This window comes from Xyrauchen texanus, chromosome 28 (assembly GCF_025860055.1).
Source record: "Xyrauchen texanus isolate HMW12.3.18 chromosome 28, RBS_HiC_50CHRs, whole genome shotgun sequence".
Classification (NCBI taxonomy): Eukaryota; Metazoa; Chordata; class Actinopteri; order Cypriniformes; family Catostomidae; genus Xyrauchen; species Xyrauchen texanus.
Genome location: NC_068303.1, coordinates 10,167,393 through 10,185,753, shown reverse-complemented (window position 1 = coordinate 10,185,753; position 18,361 = coordinate 10,167,393). Strand labels below are relative to the sequence as shown.

The 18,361-nt window shown below is 37.8% G+C and overlaps 1 protein-coding gene across 2 annotated transcripts in view; it reads left to right on the top strand.

Annotated features, from left to right (window-relative positions):
* galnt14 (UDP-N-acetyl-alpha-D-galactosamine:polypeptide N-acetylgalactosaminyltransferase 14 (GalNAc-T14)) overlaps nt 1-17,769 on the top strand; it is a 65,024-nt gene extending 47,255 nt beyond the window's left edge. Inside the window, exons 6-16 of one of the 2 annotated variants that reach the window (XR_007967958.1) lie at nt 1,535-1,656; nt 2,313-2,400; nt 2,685-2,769; nt 6,145-6,248; nt 7,361-7,487; nt 10,637-10,729; nt 10,835-10,918; nt 12,661-12,805; nt 14,434-14,553; nt 15,251-15,617; nt 17,555-17,769. Coding sequence is in view for 1 of the 2 variants with exons in the window: in XM_052096295.1 (XP_051952255.1) it covers nt 1,535-1,656; nt 2,313-2,400; nt 2,685-2,769; nt 6,145-6,248; nt 7,361-7,487; nt 10,637-10,729; nt 10,835-10,918; nt 12,661-12,805; nt 14,434-14,553; nt 15,251-15,409 (1,127 nt within the window). In the remaining variant the exon portion in view is untranslated. The other variant, XM_052096295.1, reaches the window with a different exon arrangement.
* The last annotated feature ends 592 nt before the right edge of the window (nt 17,770-18,361 follow it).

Below are 18,361 nucleotides of genomic sequence, written 5' to 3'. Positions count from 1 at the left end.
GTGTCGGAAATCCAGTGATGCTGGTAGTGACGATTCTCCCTGACCAATCAGTGCTCTGCAGGATTTTGACGTCACATTTAGTATTGGCTTGGCTCACTTGGAACCTCGACCGAGGTGATAGGTACCAGGTACTATCCACAGTGGAAAACTCCAAAAAAGCGAGTTGAGCCAAGTTGTCCATGCAGTGGAAAAGCCCCACAACTAGTCATTTAGCTCAGACAATGTAATGACTGGTCCATTGGTAGTATAAAATTTGTTTTACACATCCCTACGTTTTACCTGCAAATTATATATTACAGAGTAAAAACAATTATCATTCCAGACACAACTGTTCTTCAATAGACATTTCTTTCAGAGAAATTCTTTTTTTTAATCTTTTCATGAAAATTTTTGTGGCAGGGCGGAGGGCGGGGCCAGGTCGTGATCCTACATGCCCGGTCCCGTATTAGGCTAATTAAGCCTCCGAGAGGGATAAAGGTCGACTGCAGAGGATCGAGCGGGAGAGAGGGATAGTTTACGGACATGTCCGTCATGTGTGTGTTTATGTTTGTGTGCTTCAGTTTATTATTAAAATATTATTTATATCGTCAAGCCGGTTCTTGCCTCCTCCTTTCCATTGATCCCTTTACACTTTTATATCAAAACATCAAATCTCAATACTTATAGAATTGCAATATTGCAATACGTTTTGAATCGGCTAGGAAATATCGTTGTAATATCAAATCAGGAGGTCTGTTTCAATTCCCAGCCCTACTAGTAGTGATCATCTACTCACTGCCTCCTTCCTGTGTATTCCATTGCTCCGAGGGTCCATTACACTGTCGCTTAGACAGCATTGATTAAATAAATCAATGAATCATGATAAAACCACAGTGCAGCCAACTCTGTACAAGAGAAAATTGTTAAGAGGTTTAAGGCATTTAAACCCCTTTGTCAACCCATAGCTACAAACAGGGTGTACAGTTCAGCTATGTTAACTTTAATAGCTGTATGTGAATGTAATCTCTGCCATTTTCTCTTTCTCCTTCCCCTAGTCTCTCTTTTTTCTCTCTCTCTCTCTCTCTCTCTCTCTCTCTCTCTCTCTCTCTCTCTCTCTCTCTCTCTCTCCATCTGCCCAGCACATACACAGAGGGGCCACATAAGCCAAATATGAAATACAAAAACAAACACAGAAAAAGTCTGCTCTCGATGACTCTGTAAGTGTAAGGGTTGTGCTTACCCATGGCTGAAGTTGTCATGCAGTGGGAAACTTTGCATGAGTTTTGTACATTTACAATTATTATGGGTCCTCAGTCAAGTTTTACTGATTAATACTGCCTTGCCTTCATGGAAAAGTTTCTTGCTCAGATTCAATAATAAACATAAGGCCTTAATTGTCTCTTTACCTAAAATGATTTCAATGGCTCATCTTATATCTTTCACTGTGAATGAGATTGTTGTGATGAGAGTATTTGTCAATTTAGCAGGCTTTTTAACAGATGTAATGTGTTGGGATATCTGCAGCTTTGATTGATGGTGTCTCTGTATGTTTCAGGACTGATCCGGTCCAGAGTTCGAGGGGCGGATGCTGCTGGAGCTGGGATCCTGACTTTTTTGGACAGTCACTGTGAAGTAAACAAAGACTGGCTGCCTCCATTGCTGCAGAGGGTGAAAGAGGTTTGGTTTCATGTTCAATGTGTCCTTAGTCTTGTGAGGGATTGTCTCCTCTTAACCTGTATTTTAAATGTAAATATTATCTCAGTGCCAAGATTCCACCATTTTTTACCCAGCACTAAAAAAAAATAAAAAATGCAAATAGTATTCCACAAGCAACTTCAGCACATAGTTTGAAAATATTTGAGATCTGTCAGCACTATTGTGTTAATTTATTTCAGCAGGGTGGTATTGTGAGGCATGAAAGGATTAACCAATTAGGTCAGAGTGTCCATTGTGATGATGTGTGATGAGAGTGTGTTGTCTACATAAAATATCATTAGCTTAGTATAAGAATAGAAGTCAATTGAAAGTTCCCTCCATTGTGAGGTAAAACCAATGTTCCCCATGAGGAAAACAGTTTAGTGAAAATACTAAATGTCTGAATGAAAACCTAAAAATGCTTAAAAAGAAATTCAGTGCAGTTTATGGATAGGGATAGTGAATAGAAAAACTTTTGTGGGTGTGGGTGGATGTGTACATTTCACCCACACTTAACACTCATTGCTCACTGATTTTCCTCCTTTTTTGTAAAATTAAGCTGAACAGTCGAGCCATTCACATTATCCACAAACCTCTCATGTTTATTTGTCTGATTTTGTAATATTTTCATTTTTTAGGACCCAACCTGTGTCGCCAGCCCTGTGATTGACATCATTAATATGGACACGTTTGCCTATGTTGCAGCTTCCTCAGACTTGCGAGGAGGTAAAAGCTGCAATTATAGTCCTCCATTAGCTGTCCAACCACTACCATCAAGGGGCATCGGTCACAATCTCCAATCAGCAGTGTCACACAGAAACAAATCTAACAATTAGGTGTGATAAAAGCCCCGGCCTATCATCGGCAGTACACTTTAATTATCATCACCGCTGTGACATATAATTATGACTTCTCAAAAAATAAAGTTATAAAACTTTTATTGCATAAAGAATTTCATTGATCTCTTGTTCTGTCTCTCTCTCCTGTCTCCCTCTTCATCTCTGCTACAGGCTTCGACTGGAGTCTACATTTTAAATGGGAGCAACTATCAGCTGAAAAGCAAGCCAGGAGAGCTGACCCTACAGCGCCCATTAAGTAGGTGAAAAGAAGCAGAGGGGCTTTTAAAGAAACCACTTTGCTCAGAGGAGAAAGAGAGACATGGTTCAGCATCCCATGAAATTGGAGCACTATGTTTAAAAATATACAGAATTTAGAAACTTGATTTTAATTATTCTGTTGTAAGACTAAATCAATTACGAAAGAGTGTTGAGAATAGAGTTTATAGTCAACTTTAAATTGCATTTAACTAGTTAATTTTTTTACGATTAATCAAAAGAAAAAAATTTAGTAATCGATATTAATCACAGATTTAAAAGTGCTGAAATTTGACAATATATATACTTATTTTCTTGTAAAAAATCATTTATTTCAATCTTAGGAAAAACAATATGTAGCAATATAATGCTTTATTAACATTTTCCAAGCAAAGCCTTCCACAATTTAAAGACAATGCACTAAAATATCACCAGTTCAAGTAACAATCTTTTCCCAAAATCTAAGTGGGAGTTTGAATAATTTAAATTATAATTCTCCACATAGATTGCATATTTATTGCAATGGGCAGTAAATCCCTTCAACTTTCATCCTCCACAGTATTTATGTGCCAGTAGACTGTGGCTATCTGCTTTGTTATAGCAGTCGTGAAGCTGCGTTCATGATTTGCGTCAAAGCGGCAATGCCAGCATCGTACGCCACTTTGAACTCACCATGAAAAGCACTTGCAAACAAAAACATAGAAGAGCTCTGGCACTGTGGCTTTTGCATCAATGTCATGACTCCAGACGGACACGTTACAAATGTTCTGCCCTTCACACCAGTATTTATGCAGTGTTTATGGAATTCTGATAGCTCTGCATTTAACTACTTATCTATAATATGACATAATTTGTTTGGCAAGCATGACTATTACTGTAGCTCATTTGAACAACCCCTAAGCCCAAGTATTAAAAGGAAACCTAAAGAATACCTTTGCAAATACCCACAACACCCTAGCATTGTGGTGGCAGCAAGTTATACAAGGGGAATCATTAAAGCATTGGTCTCCACTGAGAAATCTGATGACCAGGTTGATCATTAAACTTTGAATTATATTATTAATTAAAATATTTACAGTTAGAAAAAAAGTGTTGTGATATCCTTAGGCATCTTTGATTAAACAAAGCAACATCAATTCCTGGCCATTTCTCCTCCTACACCATTGTCCCTTTCTATCCTCTTGTTATGTTGCAATTCACACTGTTCCTAACACTCTCAGAAGCTGTTGTAATGAAGGCTGTTAATAGCTCAGATAAGCAGGCAGTCAGGCTGTGAGAGGCCCAAATCCCATCTGTGCACTGGTGCAGCACTGCAGAGGTCTGGGGCTCTGGCAGCCCCACTGCCAACAGATGCAGGATAGATCAGTGATAACTGAGCCAGTGATAGCTGTGTGTGTGTGTGTGTGTGTGTGTGTGTATGTGGGCACATATTGTAAGTAGTGGTGTGTATGTCAGGATCAAATGTGAGAGGGACAACAGATCCATGACCTCTGACTGACAGCCAGTTGTTTCAATGGCTTGCAAGAGTTTGCTGATGAAGTATGTAAAGTAATATTTAAATGTTAATTGGAATTATTGTGACATGGTGTTTGTTTTCTTGCTTTATATTTTGGGAAGAGTTTCATATGTACAGTAAGTGATTACAAACACAGCAGGGCTGTGCAGTTGATAAAAGTAGTTTTATAGTTCCTGAAAATAATTTTGCTTCTATGAGCAACACTAAAGGTAGCTTATTATTATTGGTGCTTGCCAAGCTGTACTTCACTATTATTATTGTTTGTATGTTTGTCAAAACTTCAACCCCTAAGTAAGTTACTTTAGCATGTAATGTCCTACACCATTTGTGTTGTGCACATACTGTAAATTATCAAATCATAATTTGAATATCATAAAGTAAGTACTAGGGGAAGTCCACAAAACCCAGAACACCTTAACAGCTGTACTGTACATCACTCTAGCATTTTTATGGTCAAGCGACACTCGTATTTGCCCTAGTACCTTTAAGCCAAGCAATAACAGGTGTATTTTATGTATATGCATATAAAACAACCATTTAAAATTAATTTGCCACCTTTCATCATCATATTTAAATTAATTGACAGATTTTTCCACTTTTCTTTGTTTTTGTTTTACATTGTTTTTGAAGGGAAAGCTGAGTTTCATCGGGGATAATAAGAACAGAGCTACACTTTTTCCATAAACCAGTAAATTCACCATCTGTTGGGGGTGGTGGGGGACAGAGTAGATGCCACAAATTTGTGCTGAACGCAATTTGCATGACACAAATACTGACCATGGTGATCGGTTCCAGGTTCTAGGTTGTGGATGATGCAGTTGACAACCTCGATCTGGCATACTCTGGCATACTGTACTGCATCACTCCCCCACTGCGATCCAGACACCCATGTTACTGCTGCCATGCTCAATGTCAAGGTGTATTCAAGCATCTCTATTAAATTAAATTCCATTTACCACTTGCTTTCCACAGATGATGATAGCACAATATTAATTGTGCCAGGTAAATTGCTCTGAGGTTTGTGAATAAAAAGTGCCATCTATAATGACCTTAATTTACACTCACACCTATTAGGAACACTATGGTACTAATACAGTTCCAGACGTCATCTTCTGCTGTTGTAGCCCATCCGCCACAAGGTTTGACGTGTTGTGAATTCTGAGATGCTATTCTGCTTGCTAAAATTGTACAGAGTGGTTATCTGAGTTACCTTAGCCTTTCTGTCGGCTCAAACCAGTCTGGTCATTCTCTCATCAACAAGGTGTTTCCATCTGCAGAACTGATGCTCACAGGATGTTTTTGGCACCATTCTGAGGAAACATTAGAGACTGTTGTGGCCCCAACAATCATGGTCGAAATCATGTTGATAAAAATTTTTCACCATTCTGATGATTGATGTGAACATTAACAGAGGCTCCTGACCCATATCTGCATGATTCTATGCACTGCTGCCCCACGATTGGCTGATTTGATAATTGCATGAATAAGTAGGTGTACAGGTGTTTGTAAAAAATGCTCAGTCAGTGTACATAAAAAAACATATTTGTGTTTAAATGACAATAACAGTTACTTGAGTGGCATTTCATCCCTAATTGTGCCATGTTAAATAGAATTGTGGGTGTTTAGTGAATAAGACAAAGTGTTTGCACTGAAATAATGCACGCAAAAGTGGGTTCACCTCTCTGTCTATTTAAGTGACCTTTCATCCTCTATCTAATGTTTCAAGACTCTGAACCCAGCACACACACTTCCATAGAAATGTTTTCATACATCAGTCTTGAGTGACAGCATGTTTTTATACAGACACCTGAATTGAAGAGTTGAGAGTAACGTAATGTTTCTCTCCTTTTTTCCTCCTAGAACGCCCATCATTGCAGGAGGACTTTTTGTGATTGACAGATCGTGGTTCAATCACTTGGGAAAATATGACACAGCCATGGACATCTGGGGAGGGGAGAACTTTGGTGAGTGATTACTATGCATGAGAGCACCTGTCTGAAGGCATACAATCCTCAATCACTTTCCTCACCAATCGAGGACTGACAGAGTGAACCTGGGGACGTTCGTTGCAGAGAGGAATGCACACAATGACATTTGAACTTAAAAATAGCTTTGTTTGATCTCTGAAATCTATTTCTTCCAAACAGTGTGCTTTAATTTGACCGCTAAGTATTTATTATTATTAGTTTATTTTTCATTTATTTTCTTTTTCGCTGGCTCTAGAGCTAAGCACTGATTGAATGGTTCTCTCTGTGCTGGGTTGAAAAGTTAACCATTATAAAGTGTGCATACAGTATTAGACTTGAGCTTTTAGGGAGCTAGTTTATTCAGATCAGTAGGCTGCTGTGTTCATAATTGCAAATGAGCATTGAGCAGTGGCATATTTAGACAGGAGATTTCACCTGTGTGATCTAATATTTGCTGAGAGAGTGGGGCTGTATCCTGGAGGCGTGCTATACTGTAAATCACACACGCTGGCAAGTTATTTTTCACTGCATGTCACAATAGCCATATTCATTCAGCTAGTGGAGTAATTATGAAATACACTTTGTTAGTATATTTGATACATTCCTACAATATACCAACAGAGTAGTCTATCAATGTATAGTCACTAATGCATTACATTTTTTTATGCTGTATTCATGTCATGTTGGAATTACTGTAATAACAAGATCTCAATCCAGATATTTTACACTGAGCCGTTCGCATCCTTGGATTCAGAAATGGGAATTTCTATGGGAATGAATATGGCAAATATTTAATCACTACATTAATGCGCCTCTTTATGTTCTAACAAAATGTTGAAAGAAAGTACACGAGGTAACACTGGCTATAAAAAATTGGCACTTTCAAAGCGATATACGTGTAAACTACCCTTAACATTTGAGTACAGTTCATTTTGATTATTTTTCCATGTCATGATGGTAAAGTCTGAGCTTTCAAGTTTGACGAAGTTTTGAATGATTTTCAATGATTTTCGAAGTCAGAAAATTTTATTCCAACACAATGTGAATGCACCATTTATTTAACAGACTATGATTGTTGTGTGTGTGTGTGTATGCTGATATGCTTGCAGAAATCTCTTTCAGAGTATGGATGTGTGAAGGAAGTCTGGAAATAATTCCCTGTAGCAGGGTCGGCCACGTCTTCCGCAAGAAACATCCTTACATCTTCCCAGAGGGTAATGCCAACACCTACATAAAGTAAGAACCTCAAGCAGTGCAAACTTAGGGTTGCAACGGTATGAGATTTTCACGGTATGATAACCATCTCAGAAAATAGTTTCACGGTATCACAGTATACGGTATTACACAATTACTATTATTAGAGAAAACAGAAGGGTTATTTTATTTATTTTTGAGCAAACACTTTATTATAATTGAAACTTGAAACCATTTATTTTATTGAAGTATGTGTTACACTTTTAAGAATGTTGCGGCATCCACTCTTGGTACATATGTGTAAAAGAATTCTCCCTTTTGAAAATAAATAAATAGAAAAAATAAGAAAGCTAACAGAATTATAATATTCAGAATTATAAACATGATAAAAAATATAATAGATTAAACATAACATGTATTTAATGTATCCTGGGTTGCATTTCCTTTTATGTTGCATTGTTTTGTTCATGGTTTTCCAGTACAAAAACATGCATCATGTGACATTATTTTTGTTGATGATGTCAACAACAAAATCTACTGGAAGTTTTCTCTCCCCTTTTAAAAATTGAAGAGCATATTTACTTATATGAGCCCATTATTATCTCGTTTGTTACCTAATATTACATATTTATACACATATTACACAGAAGGAAAGGCTCCTCATTACCATGGTTAGGTCAGTGTGCTAGTCTTAAATAATAATAATAAATTAATGTATTTATGAAAAATAAATTCTAGCTGAAACAAACACATCTTGAAACTTTAACTAAAACTGCCACTGTTGATATAAAATGAGGTCTAATAGATTCTACCTTTAGATTATTTCATATGAAACTATAACATTTTGTCAAAATATAGCAGTTTCTTTTACTCATGTAAAATACTGAAACAAATTTGTTAAGGTGATGTGTGTAATTATTAATATTTTTAACTATTTTGGTAAAGGGGTCACATCGGGCTGTAAGTAGTGCATGGGGGGCCACATTGTATTACTTTTGAGATACAATGTTCTGCATTGATTTGGTTTTTGTATCTTTTAAGCCCAGAAATAGTTTTGTACTCAATTTTCTGAAGCGTATCTGTGACTAGTGAGACTATTCTGCAATTGCCTGAAGTATTATATTGCTATATAAAGATAGATACTTTTCTATCAGGCATTAAAAACTGAATAAAGGCGGAGATTATAAATGTATTTTGCCATCTCTACTTTACCCATTTACATGCTAAAAGAGTCATGATGTGGGTCACCTCAATGGATTGACTTTCAGCACACAACTGCATGAATATGATAAACGATTACTGCAAGAGTTAGATTAACATACAGGTGCGAGGGGACAAATAAAAAATACATTTACATATTCGTCTCTGACTTGCTTTTGCTCGCATGTCAATGATTACCCCTATGTGTGTCAATGATGCCGAGATCTACTTTTTTTTTAATTTAATCTCTGAGAAGGTTTACCTGCAAAATTAGTAGCACCAAACATCACAAGCAGCCTCAAGAATGGACACAGAGTAGCCATATACATTAACACTTTTCCTTGAGCAGAATATTGCACTACAGATTGCTAAGTTTGTTCAAATGAGAAAGCGAGACGTGCATGGTTGCCAGATTGCTCAAAATAAGTATTACATTAGGTGGAATATTTCCAATTTCCGCAAGTATAAATCTCAAACTGGTGGACTTTTGTCTCTTATCTGGCAACCCTGAGCAAGTTAAACGCTTGTGGAGATGCGTTAGGTCCCAATGCAAGTTAACTGAAATATCCAATGAAAAATAAAAACGCTTTTACGATAAATGAGCCGCGGGCCACATTAAATCATGTGGAGGACCTGATCCAGCCCACGGGCCGTATGTTGCCCATGTCTACTTTAGCTGTTTGTGAGATTATCATTAAATCTACGTCGGCAGTCCTAAATAGTCTATACATTAGTGGCCGCCAAGATATCTTCAATGGGAGAACCATGGCATTGCTCTTTCCCTGCTGTCTGCGACCCAGTCCAAATAGACCAGTTGAGAAACACTGCTTTAACTCACACAGACATTCATGTCAGACCCCCTCGCCTTGCTTCTCTCAGACATTTTCTCCGCTGCGGGCGCGCGTGCGTGCGTGTGTCGCAAGTTGATGAGTCTGACAGGCAGACAAGGAATAATGGAGATGCGCATGCGCATATGAGATTCTCCATCCGGTTGCATTTTTTTCAAGCAAATGTACATGGTATGATAACTGTCAATTTTCAAACCGTGGTGTACCGTGAAACCGGTATACTGCTGCAACCCTAGTGCATACATGTATTTACAATATTCATTCATATCCAACTTTCCAATCTGATGTTAAAACGTTTTTAATAAAATATTCCTGCTAATAAGGGATGTAACGCCCTTTAACAACATCAGAAGACCTTGTTTTGTCCTTGGGGATTGTTAACCTGTAAATTTGAATATGCTAATCTTTTAATTTTTAACTCTGCTGAATGTTTTCCGGTCTTATTTGCTGAATATTTTGTCATAGATTGAGATAATACTTGACTTCTGCTTGGAAGAAAATCTGCTGGGTAGAATTTGTTTGCTTTTATCACGTTTTGCCTCTGGGGAAAAACCTCAGCATGAAACCTTATGAAATATTAAGAGCATAGCACAACAATATTTCTGTAAATGAATTACTATGCAGTGTGCTCAGTCAACAAAATCTGTTTCCTCATATAGTTCAGAGATGCTAATGAATAATTGCTGAAGGCATTAGTGCTGGCTTTACTAGATACTTTTTAAAGCAGTGTTCTGTCGGCAAAGATAGATATGTGCAAACCTTTGTTGACAGTTTTTATTACATCTTAGATTGTTCCCTAGATAACATGTAAAACTCATGCACAAAGCAAAATAAATGTTATTAGTGTTGTTTGGTTTGTTCTAAACCACCATTTTTGCTGTGGAAATGAATGATACCTCAAACTGTGTGGCTTGTTAAGAAGATAATTTTCTTCCCGAAAATGGAAACAAAACTAGATCTCGTTACAGTTGCCTGTCTGTTCAATCCCTGCCTGTAAAAGTAATATTTTTAGAAGTTTAGCTTTATTGATAATTTAGCAGGTCTTCCCTCCTAATGATCTCGTTGACCCCATGACAGAGATTGTTGTGCTTATCTTTGAGGGAAGCACACATCAGTGTTAATTTTCACTGCACTTTGTTTCAGGAACACCAGAAGGACAGCCGAAGTTTGGATGGATGAATTCAAACTGTTCTACTACTCATCTCGACCAGCCGCGAGGGGGAAATCTTATGGAGAGTGAGTGACTGATAGCAAGTTTGTGTCTGTGTGTATATCTGTAATGTGGGGCATTAGGGAGAAGATTCCTCTCTTATTCCACTCATTCTCTTCCACTCTTATCAGTATTCATGGAAGGCAGGAGCTCCGCAAGAGTCTCAAGTGCAAATCCTTCAAATGGTATCTGGACAACGTCTATCCAGAGCTCAAGTGAGTTGTGGAGTGAGTGTGGTATATGCATAGTGATTGATGATTGTAAATGGCTGTGTTATTATATAGCATGGCAGTCAGTGGCTCCTCTGTGTTTAAATGTTTTTGTTGTAATCTGAGCTGTTGGCTGTCTGGTCCCATCGTTCTCAAGGAAAAAAGATTTTCCTCCCGCTATGGCATAATTTGTTTGTGAACACTGCTGTCTTTGTACTGTGGACACTGTAGAGAATGCTCCATATCGTTATGCTTCTACATTGTGTATGTGTGTTCTTCATGCTCTTTTGAGTGAATGAGTTTTCTCCTCTATTACTTACATGTGTTACATCTATCGTCACCTGAATCCTGGTCTAGTTATGTATAATAAATGGCCGTTACTGCATCATTGGTTCTATTTCATTTCACTCAGTAGTGAAATTTTGCAGGCTAAATATGAATAAAGAATTTTTCAAATAGTCAATCATCATTTAAACAAACTTTTTTTTTTTAAGCTAACGTTTGAAAGTATACAGTATGGTAAAATACTTTCACTTAGTGACTAAATGCAGAGACTACAAAAAAGCCATTTGTAGCTTAATTTCCTCAAAGTGTAAAGCCTTTGGTTCTGCATTGCTATCAAAACATGCTCTGTATGTTTGAACATCTTGACCAGCCCAAAATAGCAACATTGGCTCAACCAGTGGCATGAGAGTGGGGTAGGGCTATCTGTTTTCTGTATGCGTACAGTAGATCAAGTTTTTTGTGCAAGTGTATATCAAGGAGCTCTAAAATGCCTGGAAAGAGCTATCAATTAGCATTCCCATTAATCTCTGCTGCGGTGCTAAGCTAGCATAGGGTCTCCTGACTCCTCCAGAGGCATGTGTGATCTTGGCACCAGTTGTCATGTGACTTGATCTGCAGCTACAGAAACATGACGTCCTTATAACGCTCATATCACAATGTGCACTGTAATGGTAGGCTACAGCAATGTGAGGGTGGCCTGGGCAATCAAATTAGGCAACAAATGTATTAAATAAATAACTATATATAAATTATGGAATTTTATAACAGACTCTAAAGAGTGCCGATTAGCACAATTAAATTCTTAAAAATTGTATAATTCCAGATTGATATAGAGTATTGATTTATGTATTTCAAATTGATTCCCTATATGTTTTTTTACATGTTGCTATAATCAATATTGTTTAAATAACCATGACACAAGACAGCAAAATCAAGAGTTCCCATTTGTTTATTAGCTTACTCAGGCTGTCAAATAAGATTCCTCATTGTTGTCTCTTGCCATGTGTCCAACAAGGATGTGTGAGTTAAGTTTGTTTCCAACCTCACAGTGAGTCAGTGCTCGAGACCATTGCTGTCACTTGGCCGCTCTGGTGCTCGTACATGAGCTGTGATTTTAATTGTGTGAGAGGGGGGAAACAAGTCAATGGGGAAACATGCTCTTAAAAACCAGACGATGTGGTTCCTGCGGTTGTGGTTCCAGCAGGGACTAACGGTGAATGATGTGGTCCAAATGGCCAGCAAAGTTATAGGGAGCCCCTAACCTAACCTAAAAGACACTCTCTTTTGGAGATTCTGTTCCCATTTTGAGATCTCTGGCCTGCAGCCAATTGACTGAACAAGCTAATAAAGCTGCATTAAACATGCATGTGAAACTGCTAGGATATTTTTCTAAGGAAAAACATTTGAGAATCAAGAGACGTAAGCTAAAGTCTCCATTTATCAGTTTATTTCCCTGTATCCAGAGTCCCTGATGATTCAGATGCCAAGTCTGGCGTTGTCCGACAGAGACAGAACTGTCTAGAGTCTCGTATATTTGAGGGGCAGGATCTCCCAGTGCTCACACTCGCACCCTGCATCGGCACCAAAGACGCACCAGTAGCCAACCAGGTACAAGTCTCTGCGATAATATAAGGAATAAACCATGCTTGAAATATTAAATTAGCATTATTGTTCAGTACAAATCAACAGTGGTACTGCCATTGCTGGATAATTAGCTCTGTGTTTCTTATATTGTTATCCTTAAATTATTTATGTTGGCATTCGCACAATAGTTTCACCTCAAGCATATCTGCTTTTAAGCATTGTGTTCAAATATTCTACTGAATAGTTTGGTCAAGACTAAAAGAGGAGCAAAGGTAGCATGTATTTCTACTCTCACATAAGGAATCAATGATATCTAACAGAGTTAAGCTGGTCACATTTTGACTCTAATACATGTTAGACATGTGTAAACTTTTCCAAATATTTACACTTTAATTCCAAAGCCAAGAGATGATACACAATTAATTTAGATACAAAAGTGACTTCACAGCTTTTAAGTGTGTTCATAACACCACAAGAGTATATTTCCCTGCTGTGTGTGACCTTGTTAAGCATCTGCAAGACTCTCCAGATGGGAAGCGGTTCATCAGCACAGCTCACAAAAACACATTTTCTCAACTGCCCTCAACTGTGTCATTCTCTTTCTACATGCCTCTGAACTGCAAATGACCACACTCTCAAAAGTAAAGCAAAAAGTGTTGATGGTATTTTCTCCAAAAACATTTTGTCTTGTTTACCATTCAAGTGGAGCTGATAGATTAGAACATACATCTTTAAATTAATGTGACAACTTTACAAATGCAAAACTATTAAAGATGAATTGTGAAGTTAAACCCATGGCATTTTTGTAGAGAATAGACGTGTCCCTTTATTAGTGCAGCAAATGCCATTTAGAAATTCACAAACACATGCAAGTTTATTTATTACCTAATAGTGTAGTTACCCACCTCAAATTGTGTTAAATGTGTCCTTTTTAGAGCCACTCAATTTGTTAAATGAGTAATTTAAGTCAACATGCAATGAAAATTAACCGTGTTTACTTTAAAACACGTGTCTGGTCTCACTATGGACAATCCATCAGTGCATGTTATTCCAAAAACATTGTCCTTGTAATTTTTCATCAAAATATAATAACTAGCACCACCTTTGAAACATCTTTGACAACTTTGGTGCTGACGTCACCAAGCCCTCATATTTTTCGTCCCCCTTCCCTCCAACCACCTGTTATGTTAAAACAAAATCAGTCCAATTTAATGCCAGATAAATTCAAAAAGATCTATCCTAAATTATTACATCCCACTTTAGAAATACAGTATGTCACATTAATGAAGTATATTGGTTTGCGAAAGGCATTTTGTGTGGACTTTTGTGTCACCAACCCCTCTCTATTACATTTATTTATAATGTATTAATACAATGTCTTAACATAGAAAATAATTAAAATAGAAGCTTCATTAATAATCTTTAGAAGTCAAGTCAGTGAGATGTTTACACTTAATATTTGAAACCCACCTATTTAGTCCTGGAAGATTCTCAGTATTTACAGCAAAGACATGAAATCTATTGAAATTTGTGTGATTTTCTAGAAAGGAAATTGCTATAATTGTCATTGCATTATATGCTGGTTCAACATCAGAAAAAGCCCTGACTACAAACACATTTCAAGCAGTGAGTTTGTGTTCTTTTACATGCAGGAGTGGATCTACACCCACGGACAGCAAATCCGCCAGCAGCAACTCTGTCTGTCCGTCTCCACCACTTTCCCTGCCTCTCAGATCCTGCTCGTACCCTGCAACATCAGCGACGGCAAGCAGGTACCAGACATCCATGACAGACCATAAATCAGCCTGCACTTAGAAAGCTCCCGGAGGAACCCACTGACATCAGTTCTATGAGTATCAGTCCCAGCGTTAGACAGCACCTCTGGAGAGGCTTTACTCTCAGGGCGATGTCAGCGTTTTCCCATGTCACGTTGTCATGAAAGTGTCAGGACCATGCAGTATACTGTAGCAGGGACATCAGAAAACATCCACTTCTGGATGTGTACAGAAGTGGATCTATTTGGGCTCGTGCGATTGTGTAGTACGATTGTGTTGATTGTTGTCTATGTTGTTTAGCAGCTATCTAGCAAACATTTCATATTTTATATTTATTAATTCTTTTGTACATTTATTACATTATTATTTGTGTTATTTTACCTTGGAATTAATTTAATTAAAAAAGCCCCTGCTATGATGTGGTTTCAAATGCATCTGCTGAGGGAGTGACAGTAAATTTGGCATCCTTCTTCCGGCTTCTTAGGGTTTTGGATAAATCAATGATTTAATTAAATAAAAGCATAAAATAAGTTATTAACAATAAACCAATTAAGAAACCTCACCCCTTGTCAAGTGCATGTTAACTTGAACAAAACATAAATACTGGTGCAGATTTTCTACGTGTGAAGTGTGGATTTATACTGTACAGTACATTATATGCATCACATTTTGTTTTCTTTACTGCTGTCCACAGCGTTGGCAGAAATCTGGCACTCACCTGGAGCACCTGGCGTCTCGTTTCTGCGTGGACAGTGAGATGGCTCTGGATGGCATTGAGAGCAGTAAAATGCTTGTGATCAGCCCATGTGAACTGTCAGCCCATACTCAGAGATGGGAGATGCCTTTCTCATGATCCTTCCTTCCTGGCCTCTCTTCACCTGTCAAAGCCTAGTTGATGTCATAGATAGATAGAGAAGCAGAGAGTGACAGACAGACAGAGAGAGAGAGAGAGAGAGAGAGAGAGAGAGAGAAAGAGCTCAGTGTGTACCTCCAGGAGGGGCTACATCTGTGTCCTGCTGTCCTGCTTTATCCACTCCCTTTGTCTCTTCAGCACACCCCAGGTATATGAATGGGACTTATTACCACTGATATAGTAACATTAATGTGTTACTTCTAATACAATTTAATAGGCTTGGATTTGAATGCGTCTCACATATAGATAATCAGAAGATTTTCCAGATGATTATCAACATATATAGTGGATATTTTTTTAGATATAAATAGGGCTGCACGTTGCACAATAGTCTTTGTATCTCAAAGATATTAATCAGGGTTAATTAAAGTGGGTTGCACACTGGACACGACTGCCAGAAGACATGGTACGTTCTAAAATTCGAATTTCTTTTATAAAAGGTACCTACACATACACTGCAGGCTTACGGTCTCTGGAGGCTGTTAACAAATTTTTACAGTGCCACGGAGCTCAACGCTCAAAATAGTTAATTTGACCCAAATCATTATTAAAGGACATAGATCATTTACTTTAGTTATTACTGGATGATATATTATGTATAAGTATCTTTCATAGAGACTACATAATGCATTTTCAGTTATGTTGTGTTGTGGTTTGACAGCTTGAATGAAAGACCTATTCAGTGCTACATATATTTAGCGCCATTTCTAATCGTTCAGTTTGCACAGTTACACCAGTTTCATACACAAACCTGCAAACTCATCAACATCATTAATTCATAAATTCTTGAAGTACCAAAACTTTCCTAACTTTGGATTGCCATCAGCTCGTAATGTGTGTGTGATATTTGTGCCTTAGTCATGCCAAGACCGGCTTCAGTAAATGTTATGTCGCCCTCTTGTGGTCTCCCAAAGCTATTAGGAATTCAACTGACAGTGAATTGAAAGCACACAATTAGGCTTCAAATTGAAATGTTTGCTGATGTTAATATAAAAATGTATCGATCAAATAATGTGCTGATCAATAATCGATATAACAATATTTTATGACATCCCTAAAAGTTACTTTTATGTTCCTATCTGTCACTGTCAGTTGGCAATGTAGACACACAATTGTAAAAACATACATGACTGTTATGAGGAAGTTACGGTGAATACGGCAGTACATTATGCTTCCCTCAAGCATTTTTAGCACACCGCTCAAAGTTCAAACAATTTCAACTTTGACCTTTCGAAACATTAACCAATGATTACCAGACCATTCAGATGATGTAACATTAAGTGCTGGTGCTAAAATGCAAACAAGATGTTCTCTGCAGCACTTTTCATGTATTTTATTAAGTAGTGTGTTCAAGAGAACAAAATTGTCACTTCTGGGGAAATTAGAACAAAATAAAGTTGTCTGGGAACAAAAGTGTGTCAGGCAGTTCTTGGAGGTAATTTAAGCCATCATTTTGATGACAAGCTTTGGCTCTGGAAATTCAGAATGACCAGAGCAACATTTGAACATTTGAATTCACTCTCATGACTATTTTGATGCGGATAATAAATCGGTAAATGTGTTTCCATTTTAGTTTAAGTGCATGTCTTGAATAAAAAAAATATATACACCTTAAGCAAATGTGTAAGTTTATGCACATTTGAGATTTTATTTGCATATTAGAGTTTCCATCCAGCATTTTTGAGATATTCCAAAATTCACACAAAAATACATTAATGGAAACCCAGATAGCAATGCAATTTTTTTTTTTTTTTTTTCATTTATAAATAAACTGATTTCTTCCTACCACTATGTTAGATGCCAATTTTATCATGATCAACCGCTGAATTGCAAATACAACATTAAGGATTTTTAAAACAGGAAAGTATCTACACTGCTTTCAATAATCAACCAGATGGAGGAATCTCAATAGATAGTATGTTATGCAAACATTAAATTCATATTTGCCATGATGCCTTCAAATACTGTCTGATAAGACAGCATTTTAATTATTTCTATCCAGTATAACTTAAGCAGTCTCCCTGTATATATGTGCTTTGGCAGGCTGTAACCTCTGCTGATTCTCTCCTCTGTCTCTCTACCAAGGATCCCCTGAGTGTCAATCACACCAATGCTCTCCAGAACAGAGTTTGGCAGCTGGACCCACACAATCATGCGGGACACACAAACACACACACAGAGAGAGATACACACTCGTACTGGAGAACTACGCACAATCTTTATTTATTTGTAGCTTGAATTTGCCCCAATACAAATGCACTTGTGTGACACATCTGCTTGCACATTATAAATTCAATAAATGCCCTATTTTTCCTTAATGGCCTGCTTCTTGTTTATCCTTGGTCCTCTGACTCTCATCTCATGGTTGTAGAAGAAAATAATGATTCAAGAGTATTTAAATTGGTTGGTTGCATGATAATCAAAAATAGATCCCAAACAGATTACACAGGCAGCCTGCTTTAATTAGCTTGTCAGGAGCACAGCCTCATTATTCCATAATATAATGTTTATGGCATAGCTGCTGTGTGCAGTTGCAGAGAGCAAAACCTCTGTTCTGCCAGGGAAATTAGCTCAAAAAGGGAGAGAGTGGTTTGTTCTCACCAGTTCTGCGGTCACTCCTGGCAAGGTAGAGAACTGAGACTGTTTGCCTAGAGGATCTAAATAAAGCCCAGCCACATCACCACACATGCCCAGGCGACAGGACAGGGGAGGATCCAATTACCACTTCCTCAGTCGGTCCTCCTCTTCTCATTAGAAGGCTGAACGCTGCGGTAGCTGTGAGAATGCTGAGCTCCAAACGTGGTACAGCTCCCCCCCATCACTGGCTGTAGTCTGGCTTCTCGATCCCAGTAATTACATCCAATTAGACTCTGGTATTTTCTTACATGGACT